At 33.2% G+C, this 20433-nt stretch overlaps 1 protein-coding gene and 1 long non-coding RNA gene across 2 annotated transcripts; both read left to right on the top strand.

Moving 5' to 3' along the window:
• The first annotated feature begins 15109 nt into the window (after nucleotides 1-15109).
• Nucleotides 15110-16170, top strand: LOC134706452 (uncharacterized). Its single transcript, XR_010105619.1, has 2 exons — nucleotides 15110-15398; nucleotides 15553-16170. It is a non-coding gene; the product is annotated as an uncharacterized LOC134706452 (long non-coding RNA).
• Nucleotides 16171-16474: 304 nt separating this feature from the next.
• Nucleotides 16475-19740, top strand: LOC134704833 (uncharacterized). Its single transcript, XM_063563615.1, has 2 exons — nucleotides 16475-19517; nucleotides 19730-19740. Exons 1-2 carry the CDS (start codon nucleotides 16475-16477, stop codon nucleotides 19738-19740), a joined length of 3054 nt encoding a protein of 1017 aa, XP_063419685.1.
• The last annotated feature ends 693 nt before the right edge of the window (nucleotides 19741-20433 follow it).

Genomic DNA, 20433 nt, shown 5'->3' with positions numbered 1-20433 from the left:
GAACCTTCATTGTTTACTTGTTGTGCACCTATTCGTGATCGTACACTCTATGTTTTTATAGATATGTTTCTGTTCATATCCATCTGATAAGTTAGGCCTTTTTCAACTCATTTTGTATAGTTCGTTCTTATGTTGTACCGTAAACCTTGGTTTTGGGATGACTAGTATTCCGCTAACATGTTAAACCGCACATCTAAAAATTCACAATTAGGATCAGAAGAGTGCCAAATGGTGAAGTTGAAATCCTCCCTTCGTGAAATTTACGGACACCATCATGAGTTGGTAGACAGTTATAGAATAACCGTTTCACAGATGATATTTGATCTGTTCCTTATGTCGTTACTACAATCCCGTGCCCTTTTTACGAATATGACTACTTAAAAACATGAGCAACAGGACGACATGTTCAGCAGAATCGGCTTACCCTTCCGGAGCACCAGAGATCGTACCCAGTTGTTGTTGGGGGGGGGGGGGGGGGGGGGTCGTGTTGCTCGGTCTACTGTTTCTATTTTGTGTCGTGTGTACTATTATTTGTTGTGCTGTTTTGTTATTTTTTGTACATAAATTAGGCTGTTAGTTTTCACGTTTAAATTGTTTTCAATCGTCATTTCGGGGTCCTGCATAGCTGATTATGCAGTATGGATCAGAATGAGCTATGCTCATTGTTCAAAGTGGTACGGTGACTATATGATTTGGTCTTATCTCATTGAAAACCGTACCACATCTTATATTTTACATGAAAATATTATATAAAGGTATTTATAGCCCCACTGAATCAAAACAATTTGTACACTTTTCTACGGAATCCTCAGACTCGATTGCAACTGCTGTTTTTGTGTAATAGTATAATGTTGAGAAGTAAATTATCCAATATTAATAAAATACAGGTGTTTTTTTTTTATTATTTTACTCATGATGATATCTTTGGATTTTGTAGATGGGTGTGTCCATGATTTGTAAAATTCAATGAAATTTTGATACAGTTATCAATTTGTAAAAACACTTAGACGATCGAAATGTAAATGCAAAAAAAAAAGTGAAAAGAGAAAACAATTGTTGACCTTGAATTTGTTCTACCAAGGATTAGATTTGCTTCGTCGAAGTTTGTGTCATGTGTACTATTGTTTGTCTATTTGTCTTTTTCATTTCTACCCATGGCGTTGTCAGTTTATTTCGATTGATGAATTTGACTGTCCATCTGGTTTCTTTCGTCCCTCTTTTAGTGACTATTTTAGCTTGATATTTATTACTGTTTTGTAACAAGAAAGATAATCAAATGAAGCCCTTATATAACTGTGTTTTAATTGTTTATCATATTTTTTTGACGTCGAATCTTAAACTGAGGTTCTATTCAAGTACTAACTATTCATTACAAAAGCATATTTTTTTCTTTTTTCGACTTTTTTCTTTTTGTCTCCGTCTAAACAAGTTGCTACACAGTAATATGTCCCAGCCTGTCTGTCACTTTTTTCAACAAAGACTAGAGTTTGCACTGTTTCGAATTCATTGTAGATCGGGTAAACATTCTTGGTAACTTCTACTCTGTCATCAGACTTTGTTGTTTGTAGAAATAATTCAACTTTGGCATTTCTAAAACCAAATACTCTGCATATTAATGTTGGCTTTTCTGCGTCACCACTTTCTTCGAAATTTGTTATGATTAATCCAGTTAGAGGAAAGAAAGGCTCTTTGAGGCTTAAACCATTGTAAAGATATCTCGTTAGTTCAAAAACATACTTGATATCTACGTTTAACCTGTTAGTTGTAGAAACTGTTACTTTTAACAAACCATGATACCGTCTCTTGGTGTCTTCCACTAAATCAATATCGACAACCTTAAGCTTGTTGGAAAATGCAGGAACTGAGATTTCTGAAAAGGTGAGCAGTGTAGTATTACCATCCCGTGTGGCTATATCGTTCACATACCTGGATGGTTTTGTTTTGATTTCGAACCCTTCAAATGACGTGGAGATTTCATTAACAGAACTATCAGAGTCGTGGGCGAAACCAAACATGCCTCTGTATTTCCTTGTACTCGATTGCTTGGCAATAAAAAACTCAAAATCCTCAAAGTTATATGTTACTGAAGAGACAGTTACAGGGCAATATAAGTCAGAACCTTTGAATGTAATTTCATAATTCTGATAGCTGTAGAAATGTTTTGTTTCCTTCTTCTTTTTTAAGCGTAAAAATTCATCATGCTTGTATCTGACAATAACTTTAAAAGTTGTTTTTGCAATATCATGTGGCGTCAAAGAAGTTGATAGATCGGATGAAATCAAACGTCCATCAGAAACATATTTCACTGAACTCCCATAGGCGGAGAAATCCGTGTTCTGAATGTAAACTACAAAATATAGGTTACTTTGACATATCTCATCAACGTTAATTAGTTTGTACTAATATATCGATATAGGAAACAAAAATAACTAGCTCTTTATAAGTACAAATATTACAGATACTATGATATTTTGTTTTAAGTTATTAAATATAGTACTATGTAACAAATGATGTTGTGTTATTTTAAACATAAGACCGGTTGAAATAAAACGTTTCGAGGATTGAAGAACAATATAACACCAGTTCGAACCTGCCATACTCTCATAAATCTTTTCCATGATAGGATAATATTATTACTTGTCTTTACTAAGACTTCTTTCTGTTTAAAGCTTAACAAATCGTGAATGCAATTTTTTTTTATCTCTTGTCTATTTTAGTTCACGTGGCTGTTGGAAAACAAGTTGTTGTGATACTGTTTGATAATAAAAGATGTGTTTAATACGATTAATTACAAGATGTAACAGGAATATTATCTACAAACCATGTAGAATGATAGTGACTGCCGAAATATTAGTTTTTGTTCATTTTAAAGTTAGCTTTGATATAGGTTTTTAAACGCCCTTTTCCTACAGTGATGGTTTCAAACTTCATTTGAGGGAGATCACTATTTGCCGAGTCAAAGGCTACTGGTGGCAATCTCTGTAATAAAGGATATGAAATATAGAGCATTCAGTGGCAAGTTCTGAAAATCATACCAAACAAAAAAGTTTTGAATAGCTACCTCTAGAAGTTCATGCATATGCTTTACACATAAGAGTTTTATTCTATTGATTTATAGAAATATAAAGTAAAGTAACAAAAGTACTGAACTTCGTGGAAAATTCAAAACGGAAAGTCTCTAATCAAAATCAATGGAATGACGTATGTACCAGAATTGCATCGTCTTGTGCATGCATGTGAAGATACTTGCTGATGTCAATTTACACAACAGAACAAACAAACACACAAATGTGTCTGAATGAGCATTCGAAAAAGCACGACTTCTGAACAATATAACGCACAAGCTGTCATATTCCTCATTTGGAACAGACATTTTTTTATGTAGAAAATGGTGAATTGAACCAGGTTTCATAGCTAGCTTGCGATTTTATTTATCTATGTAAACTCCACCCATTAAGGATAGAAATATTTTAAGTTCAGGCGTAGAATCGCTCGTTTGACATTACACAGTTAAAATAAAATAATTTAGTCGTTCAAAGTATGACGTGATACATAAATACAGAGTCAAGTCAAATAGTATAAACAACGTCAGTATGCAGAATCTATACTTCAAAACCATCATGTATTATTTGTGAAGTTGATACGGAATATTCATCAACAAGGTCTTGGTACCTTTCGATGAACTATTTTAGAAAAAAGATAAGACTTTCTGCTCAGACACAAGTGACGTTTTCCAAAGTCTGACTAGGAGCTGCAATTCGCATTATTTATGGAGAATTAAAAATCGTTTATTTTGTTGCCTAGTATAAATTGAAAAGTTATAAATTTTGTCCAAGCTCTGCGTAAAATAGGTGGGAAATGAGGCTGAAAATGCCTCAAATATTTTTATTCGATATGAATATTCATATTTTGTCTATAAAATCAAAAAATGATTTCCATAGTTTCACTGTTTCACTGATATCGATGAATATCTGTGAAACACTGAAACCGGTAGGAAAGTATGGATAACATAACGAAACAATTTGATGTTTTATTAATAAACAAAGTGTGAATATTAATATTGAATATGAATATTGGATGAATTTTCAGCCTTTTTTCAGCCTTTTTTCAGCTTTATGTTTTTAACTGTCGTATACTCATTTGTTTCGAAATCACATGAAATAGGATAAAAAAATGGAAATAAATTAAATTAACTTGATAACATTCTACAATGTTCTATTGTCATTTGTATTTTTAAGATGATGATGTAAAAGATTGTTTACCTTGTAATAATCAAGAGATGTGTAAACGCTTCCTAATACTGAAAGGGATAAAACTACATAAATGATACTTATCTTTGTTTTTGAATGTCTCTAGTTGTACAACGAAGCAAACTTTGTTGGATAAAAGAGATTATTAAAGGTATTTTGTTCGCCTACTTTCTTGCTTATTATCTTTTCATGACAATTTCTGTCAAAAACCCACTCACTAATATTTCAAAAATAACCAATTACAGGAACATTTCATCTAAAAAAAAACAAATTATGATTACAAACATTATTTTTTTATCAATTTTAAAACTTTAAACATATACTGAGTAAGATATTTTTGGAATTTTACTTTTAAAAGGTTGTTTATGTGTAATTTTACGAATCATTTGTCTGCCAGCTACACTTGTTAAGATCAAATTATAGATTTAAATTTTCACAATTAGAATAATATATGATGATATGCATTTATTACTCTAGTTCCACACCACTTCAAATGATAATGACTTGTCAGGTTAGATATATCGTGGTTTTCGACTAGCGTGAACAAAATAAACAAAAATCTAAACACATTAAATTTGTAGAAACTTCTATTTTTTTTTACTCCAAACACACATATCATTTTAATTTTGAATTCATATTTTGTTTTTTATCTCACATTTTATGGAAGCCGAACAGACCATATTAAAAGTCAAAAACACAGAAACATAAAAACATAATAACTCAAAATCGAATTATTGCAAAAACAAATTGAAATAAAAAAAGCAAAACTGGCCGTTTTAACAATAAGCTTAATACGTTCATGTAGTGTATAGTATAGTTAGCTAGACATGCTATTTACGTTCACTGTCATCGCATGAAATATTTACACAAATTTACTTCTTTATGGCTACGAAATATTGGTGGTGATCATATGAAGGTGGGTATTATATATATATATAGTTGGGTTGATGTTTAGACGAGTTGTATATATATTATATATATATATAAAGCAAATTTACAGATCTAACATTGTTGGGTTGATGTTTAGACGAGTTGTATATATATATATATATATATATCATAAACATGTTTAACACCGCCGCATTTTTGCGCCTGTCCCAAGTCAGGAGCCTCTGGCCTTTGTTAGTCTTGAATTATTTTAATTCTAGTTTCTTGTTAACAATTTGAAAATAAGTATGGCGTTCATTATAACTGAACTAGTATATATTTGTTAAGGAGCCAGCTGAAGGACACATTCGGGTGCGTGAATTTCTCGTTACATTGAAGACCTGTTGGTGACCTTCTGCTGTTGTCTTTTTCTATGGTCGGGTTGTTGTCTCGGTGACACATTCCCCATTTTCATACTCAATTTCATATATATAATTATTTTTTTTAACGTTTTTTTTATATATAATTATTTAATTTCATGAAACCTGTGAAATTACATACTGCAGTATTCGATACACATTGTAAAAAATGAAGTTAAACTTGAAAGATCAATCAAGCCAAAAGGATATAATAAGATATACATATAAATATTATAAATGATTTTGTTAATAAAATTGAATAAAAGCTGCTTCTTACAAATTCCATTTTTGATCTATTTTTACTTTTTGTACAGGGGTTAAAAACATACATAGTATTTTCTATATTAATCAAATACTTTAAATATTCTATTCCACCATATTTTAGAGGGGGCATGTTCTTACATCTACTTTCGTATGGATAGTATTTGAATAACAGCGAAACATTATTAACTATTTTCCTGTTGACGAAATCCTCCGACACACCTAAAATGACTTCTTAATTCAATTTCTGAACAAAATGTACATAGTTCAGTTTCTTTTAATTGACATTTCAATAAAAACGAATTACATGGTAGAATTCTATGAACAACCTTAAATTGAAAGTTTTGTAAAAAAAAAGTACTTCTGGTTATAATTAAGGGCATGGAATATAACCAGTTTTATTTGCTAATTGAAAATTAATCAGACCCAATTTTTTTAATCACATCCCCCTTTCCCTTATTCCAAAACTAATCTCAATTAAAATTTCTAATGGAGTTTGCAACAATAACTACTCATTTAAATACATCATAAAAGATGTAAAAAAAACTGCTTGTTATCACTGAATGGTCTAATTAAAAAAAAATTGCTATTTCACAATATTGTGCAATTAGATATTTCTTGCCATTGCACAATACTGTACAATTGAAAAGACTTGCTATTGCACAATACTTAATATAATAGTTTTAGATCCTGATTTGGACCAACTTGAAAACTGGGCCAATAATCAAGAAATTAAGTACATTTTTAGATTCAGCATATCAAAGAACCCAACCGATTCATTTTTTGTCAAAATCAAACTAAGTTTAATTTTGGACCCTTTGGACCTTAATGTAGACCAATTTGAAAACGGGACCAAAAGTTAAGAATCTACATACACAGTTAGATTCGGCATATCAAAGAACCCCAATTATTCAATTTTGATGAAATCAAACAAAGTTTAATTTTGGACCCTTTGGGCCCCTTATTCCTAAACTGTTGGGACCAAAACTCCCAAAATAAATACCAACATTCCTTTTATGGTCATAAAGCTTGTGTTTAAATTTCAGAGATTTCTAATTACTTATACTAACGTTATGGTGCGAAAACCAAGAAAAATGCTTATTTGGGTCCCTTTTTGGCCCCTAATTCCTAATCTGTTGGGACCTAAACTCCCAAAATCAATACCAACCTTCCTTTTGTGTTCATAAACATTGTGTTTAAATTTCATTGATTTCTATTGACTTAAACTAAAGTTATTGTGCGAAAACCAAGAATAATGCTTATTTGGGCCCTTTTTTGGCCCCTAATTCCTAAACAGTTAGAATCAAAACTCCCAAAATCAATCCCAACCTTTCTTTTGTGGTCATAAACCTTGTGTCAAAATATCATAGATTTCTATTAACTTAAACTAAAGTTATAGTGCGAAAACCAAGAAAATGCTTATTTGGGCCCTTTTTGGCCCCTAATTCCTAAAATGTTAGGACCAAAACTCCCAAAATCAATACCAACCATCCTTTTGTGGTCATAAACCTTGTGTTAAAATTTCATTGATTTCTATTATCTTTTAATAAAGTTAGAGTGCGAAAACTAAAAGTATTCGGACGACGACGACGACGACGCAGACGACGACGCCAACGTGATAGCAATATACGACGATTTTTTTTTCAAATTTTGCGGTCGTATAAAAATGAACTAGCTGGATTCGCACTTTATATACACTGTGTATAATGTCTCTAGTCTGGTCAAAGGGTCAGAGTGTCCTACTTCATTAAACGATAAATTGTTGAAATTAGATAACTTGTTTTCACGTGCAGAGAAATTTCTTTTATGTCCAATGCATGACCGGATATCATCTTTCTTATTGGTCAATGGCATTGCGGGTCAGCACGAGTTCACGTGTAAGTTCATTGTGGTCACTTCCTTTTATCATCAGCATTTTATGTGTTCACTTGTGTGATTCTTATCAAACAATTTGTTCAAAATTATATGTGATTTTGTTTTGTATTTTATGGATAATTTTGGACTGGAGTGATTTCATTTTAGCTATTTCAGGTAAAATCGAACTATAATTTTTTTTTAAGCTATTCTATGCTTACATTTTGAACAAACGTAGTTATTTTTTTAACCATATTTTCATTCGGAAAAAACTCACTATTTAGATTAATGCCAAACATGAGCAGTTGGTCAAATTCATTTCTTTGTCAAAGAGATATTGCGTCAATTTGATTTTCATGTGGGTGGCGACACTATGCCGCGGTTTGCGATCAAAATGTAATTATTTAGCATTTATCTGATGATTAACCTGATTGTAATTTTACAAGTTACTGCATCCTTTACAGCATCATAATGTTTGCAGAACGTATATCCGCCTTATGCATTTGTAAGATATGATTCGTTTAAATTTACTACAATTAAAAATTGGATTATTGCATAACGATAATAATACCATACATGATAGAATGCCAAGTTATACACTTATAATTTATATGATGTTATTAACGGTTTCATACATTTTAAGTACTCTTATATGAAAGAGCAAGACAGTTTAAGTATTGATGCTAAGCTATTGTGTTACAAACCTATTTGACTTACTTGTTTGGGTAAGGTTGGAGTGATTTCAATTGGTGCAGTAAGCTTGACTGCTTGTATTTATGACCTCTGTGTATGTGCTTTTTCATTACGTTTTATGCAGAGTTCATTGTTTTATGCTATGTCACGAAACTCATGCTACTTTCGTAAATCTCGTCACGGCAGTTTGGTTTGAGCTTATCATAATTTTGCAAGTTAGCCTAATCGCTATAAGTGTTAGTATTTTAATTTATGCAAGTGTACCTTGTTTGCTTTATGTGATCGGTATAAAAAGGATATGTCTCTTACCTATATGTTTATCGCAACCCAATGCTTATTTATTACGAACCAATTTACCTGTCTTTGCCTGTTTTGGGTAATGTGGACGATATTTAAATTTTCGCAGAGGGCGTGGTTGCTTGTACTTATGTCCTCTGTGTATTATTTTTCTCAGAGGTTGTGGTAGCTTGGTCTATGACCTCTGTGTATTTACTTTTGCAAATATTGTAGTATGTAGTGGGTATTGTTTTATGCTTCGTCATGAAACTCATGCTGCTTCGGTTTTACAGAGGTCGTAGTAGCTTGGTCTATGATCTCTGTATTGTTTTATGCTTCGTCATGAAACTCATGCTACTTTTTCAGAGGTCGTAGTAGCTTGGTCTATGACCTCTGTGTATTTGCTTTTGTAAAGTTAATATGTAGTGGGTTTTGTTTTATGCTTCGTCATGAAACGCATGATATATTTTTGCAGAGGTCGTAGTAGCTTGGTCTATGATCTATGTATTGTTTTATGCTTCGCCATGAAACTCATGCTAAACTACATTTAATTATTTTTTCGTCATGGTGATTGGTTTGGAATAAATTAATTTTGTAATCAATTCTTTAACTTCATACAAAATTGCCAGTATTTTGATACATGTAGTCAGATTTACATGTTTGTCAGTTTGTAATTATACATGTTTTTATTGTATTATTTTATTTATCTTTACTAGTATAATTCATGTAAATGATATAGTTTGGGTTGCGATGAACGTAATTGATAATTTTTATGCCGATACTTATGCACTGTAAGGTGGTTTGCTTTTTTCTATATACTAGATGTGTTAATGAAAATAACATTGGACAAGACATTTATAGACATAAACTGATGATATTTTCAAGTTCATACTCTTTATTACTCATTTAATACATGATAAAAACATCTTTTCTGTTTAATGGTTGATTATTAAAGAAGGGAAACTTTGATAATTTAATTATCGCATACTATTCCTTAACATGCGTTATGTTTGTGGTCCTTGAGTAAGACCAAGATTGTTTTTAATGAGAATTTAATTTTTATCCATTATTTTATATATATTTTTGATTATTTCATGCCTTGACTATGGACGAAGAGCGCTAAAAATGGCATTAATCTACGAAAGAACTTTCCCCATTTAAGGACGTGTGCAATAAAGCGTGATATCAACAACTTCCATATACTTTCTTTTGCCAGCGATATGCCATAAGCATGATAAGTCCGATAATACGAACATACGAATAGTGATGGGTTGCTGTTTCACTGACATTAAGGACACATACCTAATTTCGTAATTAGAATTTTGATCCAGAAGTGCGAGTCGTATCAACATTGACTAACCAAAGCCTAATTGACTGTTTTATAAATTTACAAAAAACGACTTCGATCAGCATTTTGTTACACAAGTGGACCCTAGTTACGATGAAAGCTCAAAGTTCCTAATGTTATTCCATCATCTCTTTAAAGTTGACTATGTCGTTCGTTGTTCGGGACTCTCGTTACTTACATACATCACTTAGTTTTAGAGGAAGAAAATAAAACAAACAAAGACTTCTGCCGCAGTTCATAGATGGAATGGTCCTAATAGTATCCGTGATTCAAGGATTGAAGTCAAATACGTTTATAGAATTTAACAGCTAAAAAGAATAAATTTAGGATCAGAACTTTATACTTCAGCTGTTGCGGGTCAGTATTACCTGACAAAACATTATGATCTTTATTTCAAACCATCACAACTGTCTTGTTTTGGGTCAGCATTGCCTGCCAAAACGTTTATTATCTTTATTTCATATAATTACAACTGTCTTGTTTTGGGTCAGCATTGCTTGCCAAAACATTTTATGATTTTTATTTCTTATAATTACAACTGTCTTGTTTTGGGCCAGCATTGCCTGCCAAAACGTTTTATTATCTTTATTTCTTATAATTACATCTGCCTTGTTTTGGGCCAGCATTGCCTGCCAAAACGGTTATTATTTTTATTTCATATAATTACAACTGTCTTGTTTTGGGTCAGCATTGCTTGCCAAAACATTTGATGATTTTTATTTCTTATAATTACAACTGTCTTCTTTTGGGCCAGCATTGCCTGTCAAAACGTTTAATGATCTTTATTTCTTATAATTACATCTGTCTTGTTTTGGATCAGCATTGCCTGCCAAAACGGTTTTTATCTTTATTTCACATAATTTCAATGTATCCTGTTTTGGGTCAGTATAGCCTGCTAAAACGTTTGTGATCTTTATTTCATACAATATATGTCTTTATTGCCGCCCTCCTCATCATTTCTTTACACATTGTTCGAGTGTCAATGGGATCATTCGGTAGGCTCGGTTTAACTTCCTGTATGTATACATGAATAATTCGTAATTCATGTTTTGGTTTTAAATGTTGCCGTGCTTATTCATACTAATTATTCAAATTATATATATATTCCAATGTTGTCTAAATGCTATGGTCTTAAGAATTAAATCCATCACAAACCAAAGTTTTTATATTTATAACTAAACTGGTTATTAACTAAATTGGTTTTTTTTCCTTTTTCTTTTGGTTAAATGTTTATAGTATGTGTCAAAAGCTATAAATATTTACTCGGTTAAAACTTACATCTTTTAACTTTTATCGTTAAGGTACAAAAAATTATATGATACACCACTTAAGGCTGGAATATTATATTATTCATTTTACATCTTTATTTACTACTTAAGAAATAATTCATGGGGGCTTGAATATATCGTGATTTTACCACGGGTTGGCCCTTTATGACAAATATTTTACCCTGAGCGATAGCGAGGGGTAAAATATCGGCATAAAGGGACAACCCGTGGTAAAATCTAGATATATTCAAGCCCCCATGAATTATTTCGATTCTAATAGGACAAATACGGCAATTCTTTTGGATCGAAGCGCTCTAGGTGGAGGCAAATATTTGCCGTTCCCATAAATTAACGCACTTTTAGATTGGCGTAAAAGAACGGAGCAAACAGAATAAAGTGACATACTCAAACTATTTACTATAACGTAATAGGATAGATTTGGATGAATTTTAATGATAATTTACTTATATGTCTTCTATGTAAAAAAAAAGGGGGGGCTTATACCACATGTAAGCATCGTTTGTTTACTTTTCCTTGTTGTGATGATTTTCGGTGACAGAAGCGTGTATTTTCCCGTAAAATGCTTTAATTATTACGTCATCATTCTATGACGTCGGTTTGTTCATTCACAAATAAACATATGACGTGGGAGTACGATCGGAACAGCCAATACAATATATTCATATTTTACCACGGGTGTGTACTCAAAGCGTTTGAAGGACGTCATGTTAGAATATACAATATAAACCTTTTAAATGTATTGCATTGGAATAACAGTTTGTTAAAACAAGTTCTGTCGCATGCCAGGAAGGAATGAATTTATTTTATGTTAGGTTGAATTTAGTTTGGTGTATTCCTCCTTTTTTTATAGTGGTGTTATCGATATAAATTATAACTATTAATATTGAATGGTGATGTTCACCAGTCACTAAAATTCTGAAAAGCTGTATATTAAAAATTGTGACTAAAACTTTTCTTTTTACCGTATCATGAGTTACGAAAATCATTTCTATAGTCTCATATCAATTCGGATCACAACAAAAATAACTGAGAGTTAAAAAAGGTTTACAGTAAATACTTATTTACTAATTTTAATTTGAAAATGTTTACCCTATGGAATTCACCCCGCCATATTATGTATGTATGTGCCTTTCCCAAGTTAGGAGTTTGTAGTTCAGTGGTTGTCGTTTGCTTATGTGTTACATTTAAGTTTTTTGTTCATTTATTTTTTGATTTTTTTTTTTATGTAAATACGGCCGTTAGTTTTCTTTTTTGAATTGTTTTACATGGTCATTTTGGGGTCTTTAATAGCTGACTATGCAATATAGGCTTTGCTCATTGTTAAAGGCCGTGCGATGACCTATAGTCGTTAATTTCCGTGTCATTTTGGTCTCTTGTGGGGAACTGTCTCATTGGCATCATACCACATCTTCTTTTTTATGTTTATACATTTTCGATTGAAAAGTGTCAAGTGTATTTGGGAATCCTTTGCTCATGATCCCTTACAGAAATAGTCAGATATAAAACTTCGTATTTAGAAAGGATCCAGGGCTTTGTAAAAATATACTTTAGTTTCGTTTGAATTTTTAAAATTAAAAATATAGTTTCGGTTAATCAAAGTACTAATTGTCTGTACTAAAATATATACAAATTCTATATTTAAATGTCTGGATGTAAGAAGAAATATGAACTCTGAATCATACTTACATTGTAACTGCGATTCTATTGTAATGTATTGCTGTGATCCTGGTCGGAATAAGATTTACAACTTTAATCATTTTTACCAGTAAAGGATAATTTTAAAGTAATATCTTGGTATATGAAAATAGGAACTTTTAATATTTCTGCTAAATATGGAAACGTTTTACATAATAAAGTGATATGTGTTTGGTGTACATGTATGTGAATGTATTTTTTCTTCTTTCTTCTAGTCATATATAATTGTATTCACGTCGCCAGAGTCCTCGGGTGTGGGATCCACTCTTTTAGCCTTAGAGTGGATTTCACATCCACTCTTTCAGCCAAAGAGTGGATTTGTGGCAGGTTTTTCTCCCCACCTTTGCTATTCTTTGTCATTTATTCAATTGACATGATATTAGTTGATGTAATTTCGTAGTAATTAAGTATTATTATTTCATATTAAATATGAACTTTTATGTCAAATGTTTTATTTGCAAAATGTATTTTTTGCATTTTATGATTTTGAATAAATGACCTTTTTTCGTCAGTTTAGTTTTTATATCTTATAGCAAATCAAGCTCAGACTCTGGCTTGTGTATACGTAGTATATTAATGGTATCTAGTTGTCTGTCTTAAATAGCATTCCAATCTTCAATTTTCATATTTAAATCTCTGTTCCATTTTTCACGGGAAGATAAAGATATCGCTTTATTATCCTCAAAAACATATGTATAGAACAATTTACAAAATTTTGGTTCCTTTTTCAATTTATCTATTTGATTTATTTTCATTAATTTCCAGTTTTGAACTATCTTCTATTATACTTTTCCATCTGTTCAGAATCGCATGTCATCCTGCAATCTATTTTGATGTTCGGGTTCAATCATATGGACATTGGGCAGAATTTCAAAAAAAAATCAGCTTAAAGCTTATTTTTTAACATGGAAAATTTACCAGGATATCATACCAAAACGGATTAACTTTTTCTGCTTTATAAAGCAATGATACCTCTTGACTCAAGTGTAAAGTGTTGTCCCCCCAAAACATTTTTTTATAGAACTAAGTAACAAGACTTTCCAAGGAGAGTAATTTTGGGGATTTAATCATTTATACAGCCAAGACATTGTTACACTATAGCAAAAATAATGAATATTAGGCATCTTAAGACCACCATCACAGTGTTCGGACATTATCACTGCCCTTTTCACTTTATCCGGTTAACCTTTCCATAAAAAGCTGAAAAATATATTCTGAACCTCTTTCAAAACCCCTTCTGGGGGATTAGGAAAGACAGTCAGATTTTGACTTAAAATGGGAAGGGCTAAAATAACTACAACCCTATCAATATATGTTAGTTCTCTTTAAGCCCAAGTATTGCGTAATGCCTTGATATGTTTATCTTGGCTGTATAATTACACAATTCCACTTAAGCAAGCTTAAACCATATACCAAACAGTTCAAACCTCCCAGAATGGTTCCAAACAAGTTTTTTTTCTGGCAAAAATTTTTCCATACTTCGCTTTTTTGACCCAATCCATATTGCTTCGGTTTTGTCAACATTACACCTAGGTCCAGCACATTCTGAAAATGATTATTAACACTGAATTAGGGATTTGTAGTCACCATCCGCGACTACAGAAGAATCGTTTGCGTATTGACTGAAAAAAATTTGAGAGTCATTAATTGTTACACCACCAACATCAGGGTCATTAGTAATAGCTTCACTTAGTAATTCAAGCACTAAAATAAATAGATAAGGAGACATAGGATCATCCCCTTGACAGACACCCCATTTTAATGAAAATAATTCTGAGATATTCCCGTTATTTAAAACCGCACTAGAGACATCACAGAAGCATGCCTTAATCCAACTTATAAATGTGTGGTCAAAGCCATAAAACTTCAAAGCCTCATTTACAAAAAAACACTAAACTTTGTCGAAAGCTTTTCCCAAAATCTAATAAAAGTTAAAAGTCCAGGAATGTCGTTTTCTCCCATTTTTCTATCAGATCATAAACAAATCTTGTACATTCGCCTATATACATACTTTTAAGAAAACCTTTTTGTGTTTGACTAATAATGTTTACCAAGACCTTTTTAAATCTATTTACAAGACTTGCTGTAGCTATCTTACAGATTACACATAGCAGTGTGAAAGGACCCCAGTTCTTAAGATAACTTTTTTTGACTTACTGTAACAAACTTCAGTTAATTATTTATATGATTTATTTTACACCTAGGACTATATTTTATGTTATCTCTTATTTTCACTAACACCGGTAATCTAGTCAAGCAGACCTTGTTTATCACGTGATTACGCACCTATTGAAATTTAACAGGTGAGTCTCAAATCAGTCGGCACATGATCATTGAGAGTAGCACACGTTTGTGCAGTTGGGTTTGTGGTTTAGATAGCAATTTGGACATTATAATTGTCAGGACAGGACATGGATGTCCAAAGGCTAATTGAAACAACACTCAGGTAAGTTATTTTACTTATATTTTATGGTACATTGAGGTCAATTTGCTGTCGAGATGATATTTCTTGCTCGCGGTCCAAATGTACGGATAATTGCCATATTATTCATATTTATAGATAACGTAAGTAATTTTTGGGTTCAATTATTATTTTGCAGGGGTTTTTAGGCCCGGTTTTAGTGTGCGTTGGCACGTTGCTAATTGTCGACTGGTCGGAGATAATGGTGTCGATGAATTAATGGTGTCGGGGTTAAAAATGGTAACAACTCAGTGATATATTGGTTGGAGTTACAACGCATGGAGGCGGTGATAAATTTATAGTCCGTTTCTATTTATTTGGAGCAAAAAGTCCGTAAAATTATATACATTTTTAGTTGAGAAATCGAGAAGTCCGTGCAGTATTTATGCAGTTTAAAGCAGTTATAGTTTGTTATTCAGCATTATATTTATTCATACAAATTTAGTGTTCTCTTCAATCAATTTAGAAGCAACCAAATATATGTGAAAATTAGTTAATTCGTCCGTTTAATTATAAAGAGAAATTTAAAGGGGAACAACCCAGTTCATCATTTACATCTACAGTACGTACAACGAGGAACGTATCCGGGCAGTGTGCGGAAAGTGTGCAGGCCGAAATTTGTTTGATTTATGTTTATTTCATGACATTTTGTTTTGTTCCGTGTGTGTTTATTTAGTTACATTTGTGTTCTCATTTCATATTACATTTTTTGTTGAATTTACTTTATTTTGTTTTGTTAATTAAATTTATATTTTAATTTGGTTTTGTATGACATTGGCCACCTGACAATTCCCAAAGAACTTACTTCGTTACAATGGTGGCAGCGGTGGGATTGTCACTGTGCCAATTGTTATATTAGAAAATATTGTCAGATAGACAACAGGGATTTTTTTTCTGTTATATATTTTGTTTGAACTTTTATGTTGTATTATTTGTTTACATTATCATTTTATTATTATTTGTATTGTACAGTATGGCAGGAAGTGTATTACCCGCTTGGGTTCCGGAGATGTTAGAGAAGGGTGAAACTTTGGAGACATGTTTAGAAATGTTGAAAAAACATGCAGTCTACTGAGAGAGAAGCTAGGATGGAAGAGAGAGAGATGAGAAAGATAGAGATGGAAAAAGAGGTACGTTTAAAAGAGTTAGAGCTTAGAGAGAAAGAAATGGCTCAAGGTGTTGCACCACCACAGACACATTCAAGTTTGAAGTCGAAACTTCCTAAATTTAAGGAAGGTGAAGACCCAGATGTATTTTTAAGGTCCTTTGAGAAATTGGTGGTTTTGCATAAAATACCCAAGTCTGAGTGGGCCCTTAGATTAGTCCCTTTACTTTGTGGGAAAGCTTTAGAGGCATTTTCTAGATTGTCTGAAGAGGACAGTAAAAATTATGATAAAATTAAATCTGCTATTTTATGTAGATACGAGCTTACTGCCGAGGCATACAGGGAGAAGTTCAGAAGTGAACGCCAGTCTTCGGATGAGTCATTTAAGGAATTTTCAGTCAGACTAGTAGGTTTTCTTAGACATTGGTTGGAGCGTGAGTTGATAGGCACTGATTTTGATAGATTTGTTGATTTAGTTACTAGAGAACAGTTAATGGTAAGTTGTAATAAAGAGCTCAAACTTTGGATCAAGGAACAGAAACCGAAAACAATTGATGAGTTGGTAGACAAAGCTGAGGCTTTTCAGCAAGCACATAAAGATGAACAGGTAAGTTCTAAATCAGTTGGGAGAATTGACACCGACCAATCTAAACAACAAGGTAGATATAACCAATCAAAAGGAAGACAACCTGACACTAGGACTTGTTTTATTTGTAAGAACATTGGTCATATAGCTACGCACTGTCCTACAAGGACGAACCGGTCAAAGGAGGATAATTTTAAGCCAGGTAAGTTTGGTTTGTGCATACAGAGTAGACAGGAGTATAGAGTAGATGATTATATTAGTGGTGTGACTGTTAGGTTGCCTGGTGTTTCATGTAATGGCGACAAGGTACAGGTACATGGACTTGATATAGTAGAAGGTAAGATCGATAGTGATAAAATCTCAGTTTTGAGAGATACAGGTTGTTCTACTGTATTTGTTCATAGTAGGTTTACGTTTACTAACCCAGATTGTCTTACAGGTCAGACTAGAGACATATGTTTAGCAGATGGTTCAGTGAAGCAGTGTCCAGAAGTATGTATTAATATTTCTACTCCTTATATTTCAGGTGATATTATTGCATTGATCTTAGATACACCGTTTGCAGATCTGATTGTTGGAAACTATGTGAACACATCAGTACCACATAGTGTCGATGGTTTATCAGTGACTAGTGGAGAAGATATTTTTGTTTCAGGTGACTCAGTCCCATGTCATGCAGTTGAGACTCGATCTCGAAAGAAGAAGCAGGATGAAGCAGATATTATGATTGATCAGACGAATGTTCAGCGTAGTAGCGATATACCTATATCTCATTCTATAGATTTTTCAGACGTATGCCATGAGTTTAAGATTTGTGATAGGAAGCAGTTGATTGAGTTACAGAAGACAGATGAGACTTTGGATAAGGTAAAATCTTATGTAAGTGATGTGCATGATAACCCAGCATCTTATTTTATATATAATTCAGATTTACTATATAGAGTGTATACTAAGCCAAGTGGTGAAGTTATTCAGCAAATTGTATTACCAAGCAAGTTGAGAGGAACAGTTCTTTCGTTGGGACATGATATTCCGTTGGCAGGTCACCTTGGGAATAAGAAAACAAGAGACAGAATCATGCAGCACTTTTTCTGGCCAGGTATATTTAATGATATTGCCGAATACTGTAGGTCTTGTCCAGATTGTCAGATAGGTACATCGAAGGGTAGAGTACCACGTGCTCCATTGATTAGCATACCACCTATGGATGAGCCATTTCAGCGCATTGCTATTGATTTTGTTGGCCCTTTGCCTATGACTGATGACAAAAACCGTTATGTACTTGTTTGCGTCGATTATTCCACTAAATATCCAGAAGCAATTCCTTTAAAAGACCAAGAAGCTTCTACAGTCGCTAATGCTCTTATAAGTTTATTTTCTAGAGTTGGCATACCCAGGGAGCTGTTGACAGACCAAGGCAGTAACTTTATGTCAGAGCTGATGGTTGAGGTATGTAGACTATTAAAGATAAGTAAGTTACGCACTAGTCCTTATCATGCTATGTGTAATGGACTCTGTGAAAAGTTTAACGGTGTACTGAAGAAAATGTTGAAGGCATATGCACGACAGACACCAAAAACATGGGATGTATATATCCCCTACTTATTATTTGCATATCGGGAGGTACCAAATGAGAGTACTGGTTTCTCACCGTTTGAATTGTTATATGGCAGGCACATTAGAGGACCTCTAGCAGTACTTAAAGAAGAGTGGGAAGAGCCTAGTACATGTCAAAACTCTGTGTTGAGTTATTTATTAGACACTAGAGAAAAGTTGAGAACAATGGCTGAGTACGCCATTGAAAATGAAACAAAAGCGAAACAAAGACAGAAGTTTTATTATGATAGAAAAGCTAGAGACAGAAAGATTGAAGTTGGTCAAAAGGTGCTTATATTATTGCCTACACATACATCAAAGCTGTTAGCGAGTTGGAAAGGACCATTTATAGTGACTGATAAAGTTAGTCCTGTTGACTATAAGGTCAAGGTTAGAGGAAAAGACAAAGTATTTCATGTAAATATGTTGAAGTTATGGCATGAGCGGGTAGATAATGATCTTGATAATAATGTCACAACAGATATTGCTGCGTGCTTAAATGTAATTTCAGGTCTTAACACAGATGAAGGCACAGATGATAGTGAGATGACTACAGATATAACTCCAGTGTTGAAAAGCAAAGAAAATGTAGATGACGTTACGATCTCACCAGAATTGACAACTGTCGAAAAACAGCAGCTTAAAGAATTATTATCAGAATATGAAGACATCTTTAGTGACGTACCTAAGGTAACAAATATTATAGAACATAGAGTAGTTACAAAAACAGATGAACCGATTTACCAACGTCCGTACCCACTACCATACGCACTTAGAGATAAGGTCAGAGAAGAGATTGACAATATGTTAGCTGCAGGTATAGTTGAGCCGTCTGACAGTCCGTATGCAGCTCCGATAGTACTGATCAAGAAAAAAGACAACACACTTAGATTTTGTGCCGATTATCGTTCCTTGAACAAACAGACTATCTTTGACCCGATTTTTATGCCACGCATGGATGAGGTACTGAATAAAGTCAGCAGAGCACGATATATCAGTAAACTTGATTTAACTAAGGGCTATTGGCAGGTACCACTTGATAAAGATAGCCGACAGAAGAGCGCATTTATAACGCCGTTCGGACATTATCAGTTTACTGTTACTCCATTTGGTATGATGAACTCATGTGCTACTTTTGTTCGTATGATGGATAAAGTTCTGGCAGGATACGAGGAATTTGCTGACTCGTTCATTGATGATATTGGTATATTTAGCGATACATGGGAGTACCATATTGAGCATTTAAGGGCAGTATTCGATTCACTGAGACAGGCAAACCTCGTTGCAAAACCGAGTAAGTGTTTATTTGGCTACGATGAGCTTGAGTTTTTAGGACATATTGCCGGCGGTGGCAAGATTAAGCCTGTTCAGGACAAGGTATCTGCTATACATGAATTTCCAGTGCCTGTCACGAAGAAACAGGTGAGATCATTTCTCGGTCTGATAGGTTTCTACAGGAAGTTTATACCACAGTTCTCCGACATATCCGTACCTTTGACTGACCTTACAAAGAAAAACGAACCAAATAAAGTTGAATGGTCAGACACAACACAAAAATCTTTTGACAAGCTTAAAGAATGTATTTGTAGTGACTCTGTATTACGGAGTCCAGATTTTTCTAAAAAGTTTATTTTGCAGACTGATGCGTCCGGTAAGGGTCTAGGTGCTGTACTAGAGCAAGAATTTGATGACGGAAGGCGTCCAATTATGTTTATCAGCAAGAAACTCTCTGG

Source organism: Mytilus trossulus, chromosome 2, assembly GCF_036588685.1.
Source record: "Mytilus trossulus isolate FHL-02 chromosome 2, PNRI_Mtr1.1.1.hap1, whole genome shotgun sequence".
NCBI lineage: Eukaryota > Metazoa > Mollusca > Bivalvia > Mytilida > Mytilidae > Mytilus > Mytilus trossulus.
This window is presented reverse-complemented; position numbering and strand designations above follow the sequence as displayed.

Coding starts and splice junctions, on each gene's coding strand:
- LOC134704833 (XM_063563615.1), top strand. CDS start 16,475: ATGCAGTCTACTGAGAGAGAAGCTAGGATGGAAGAGAGAGAGATGAGA.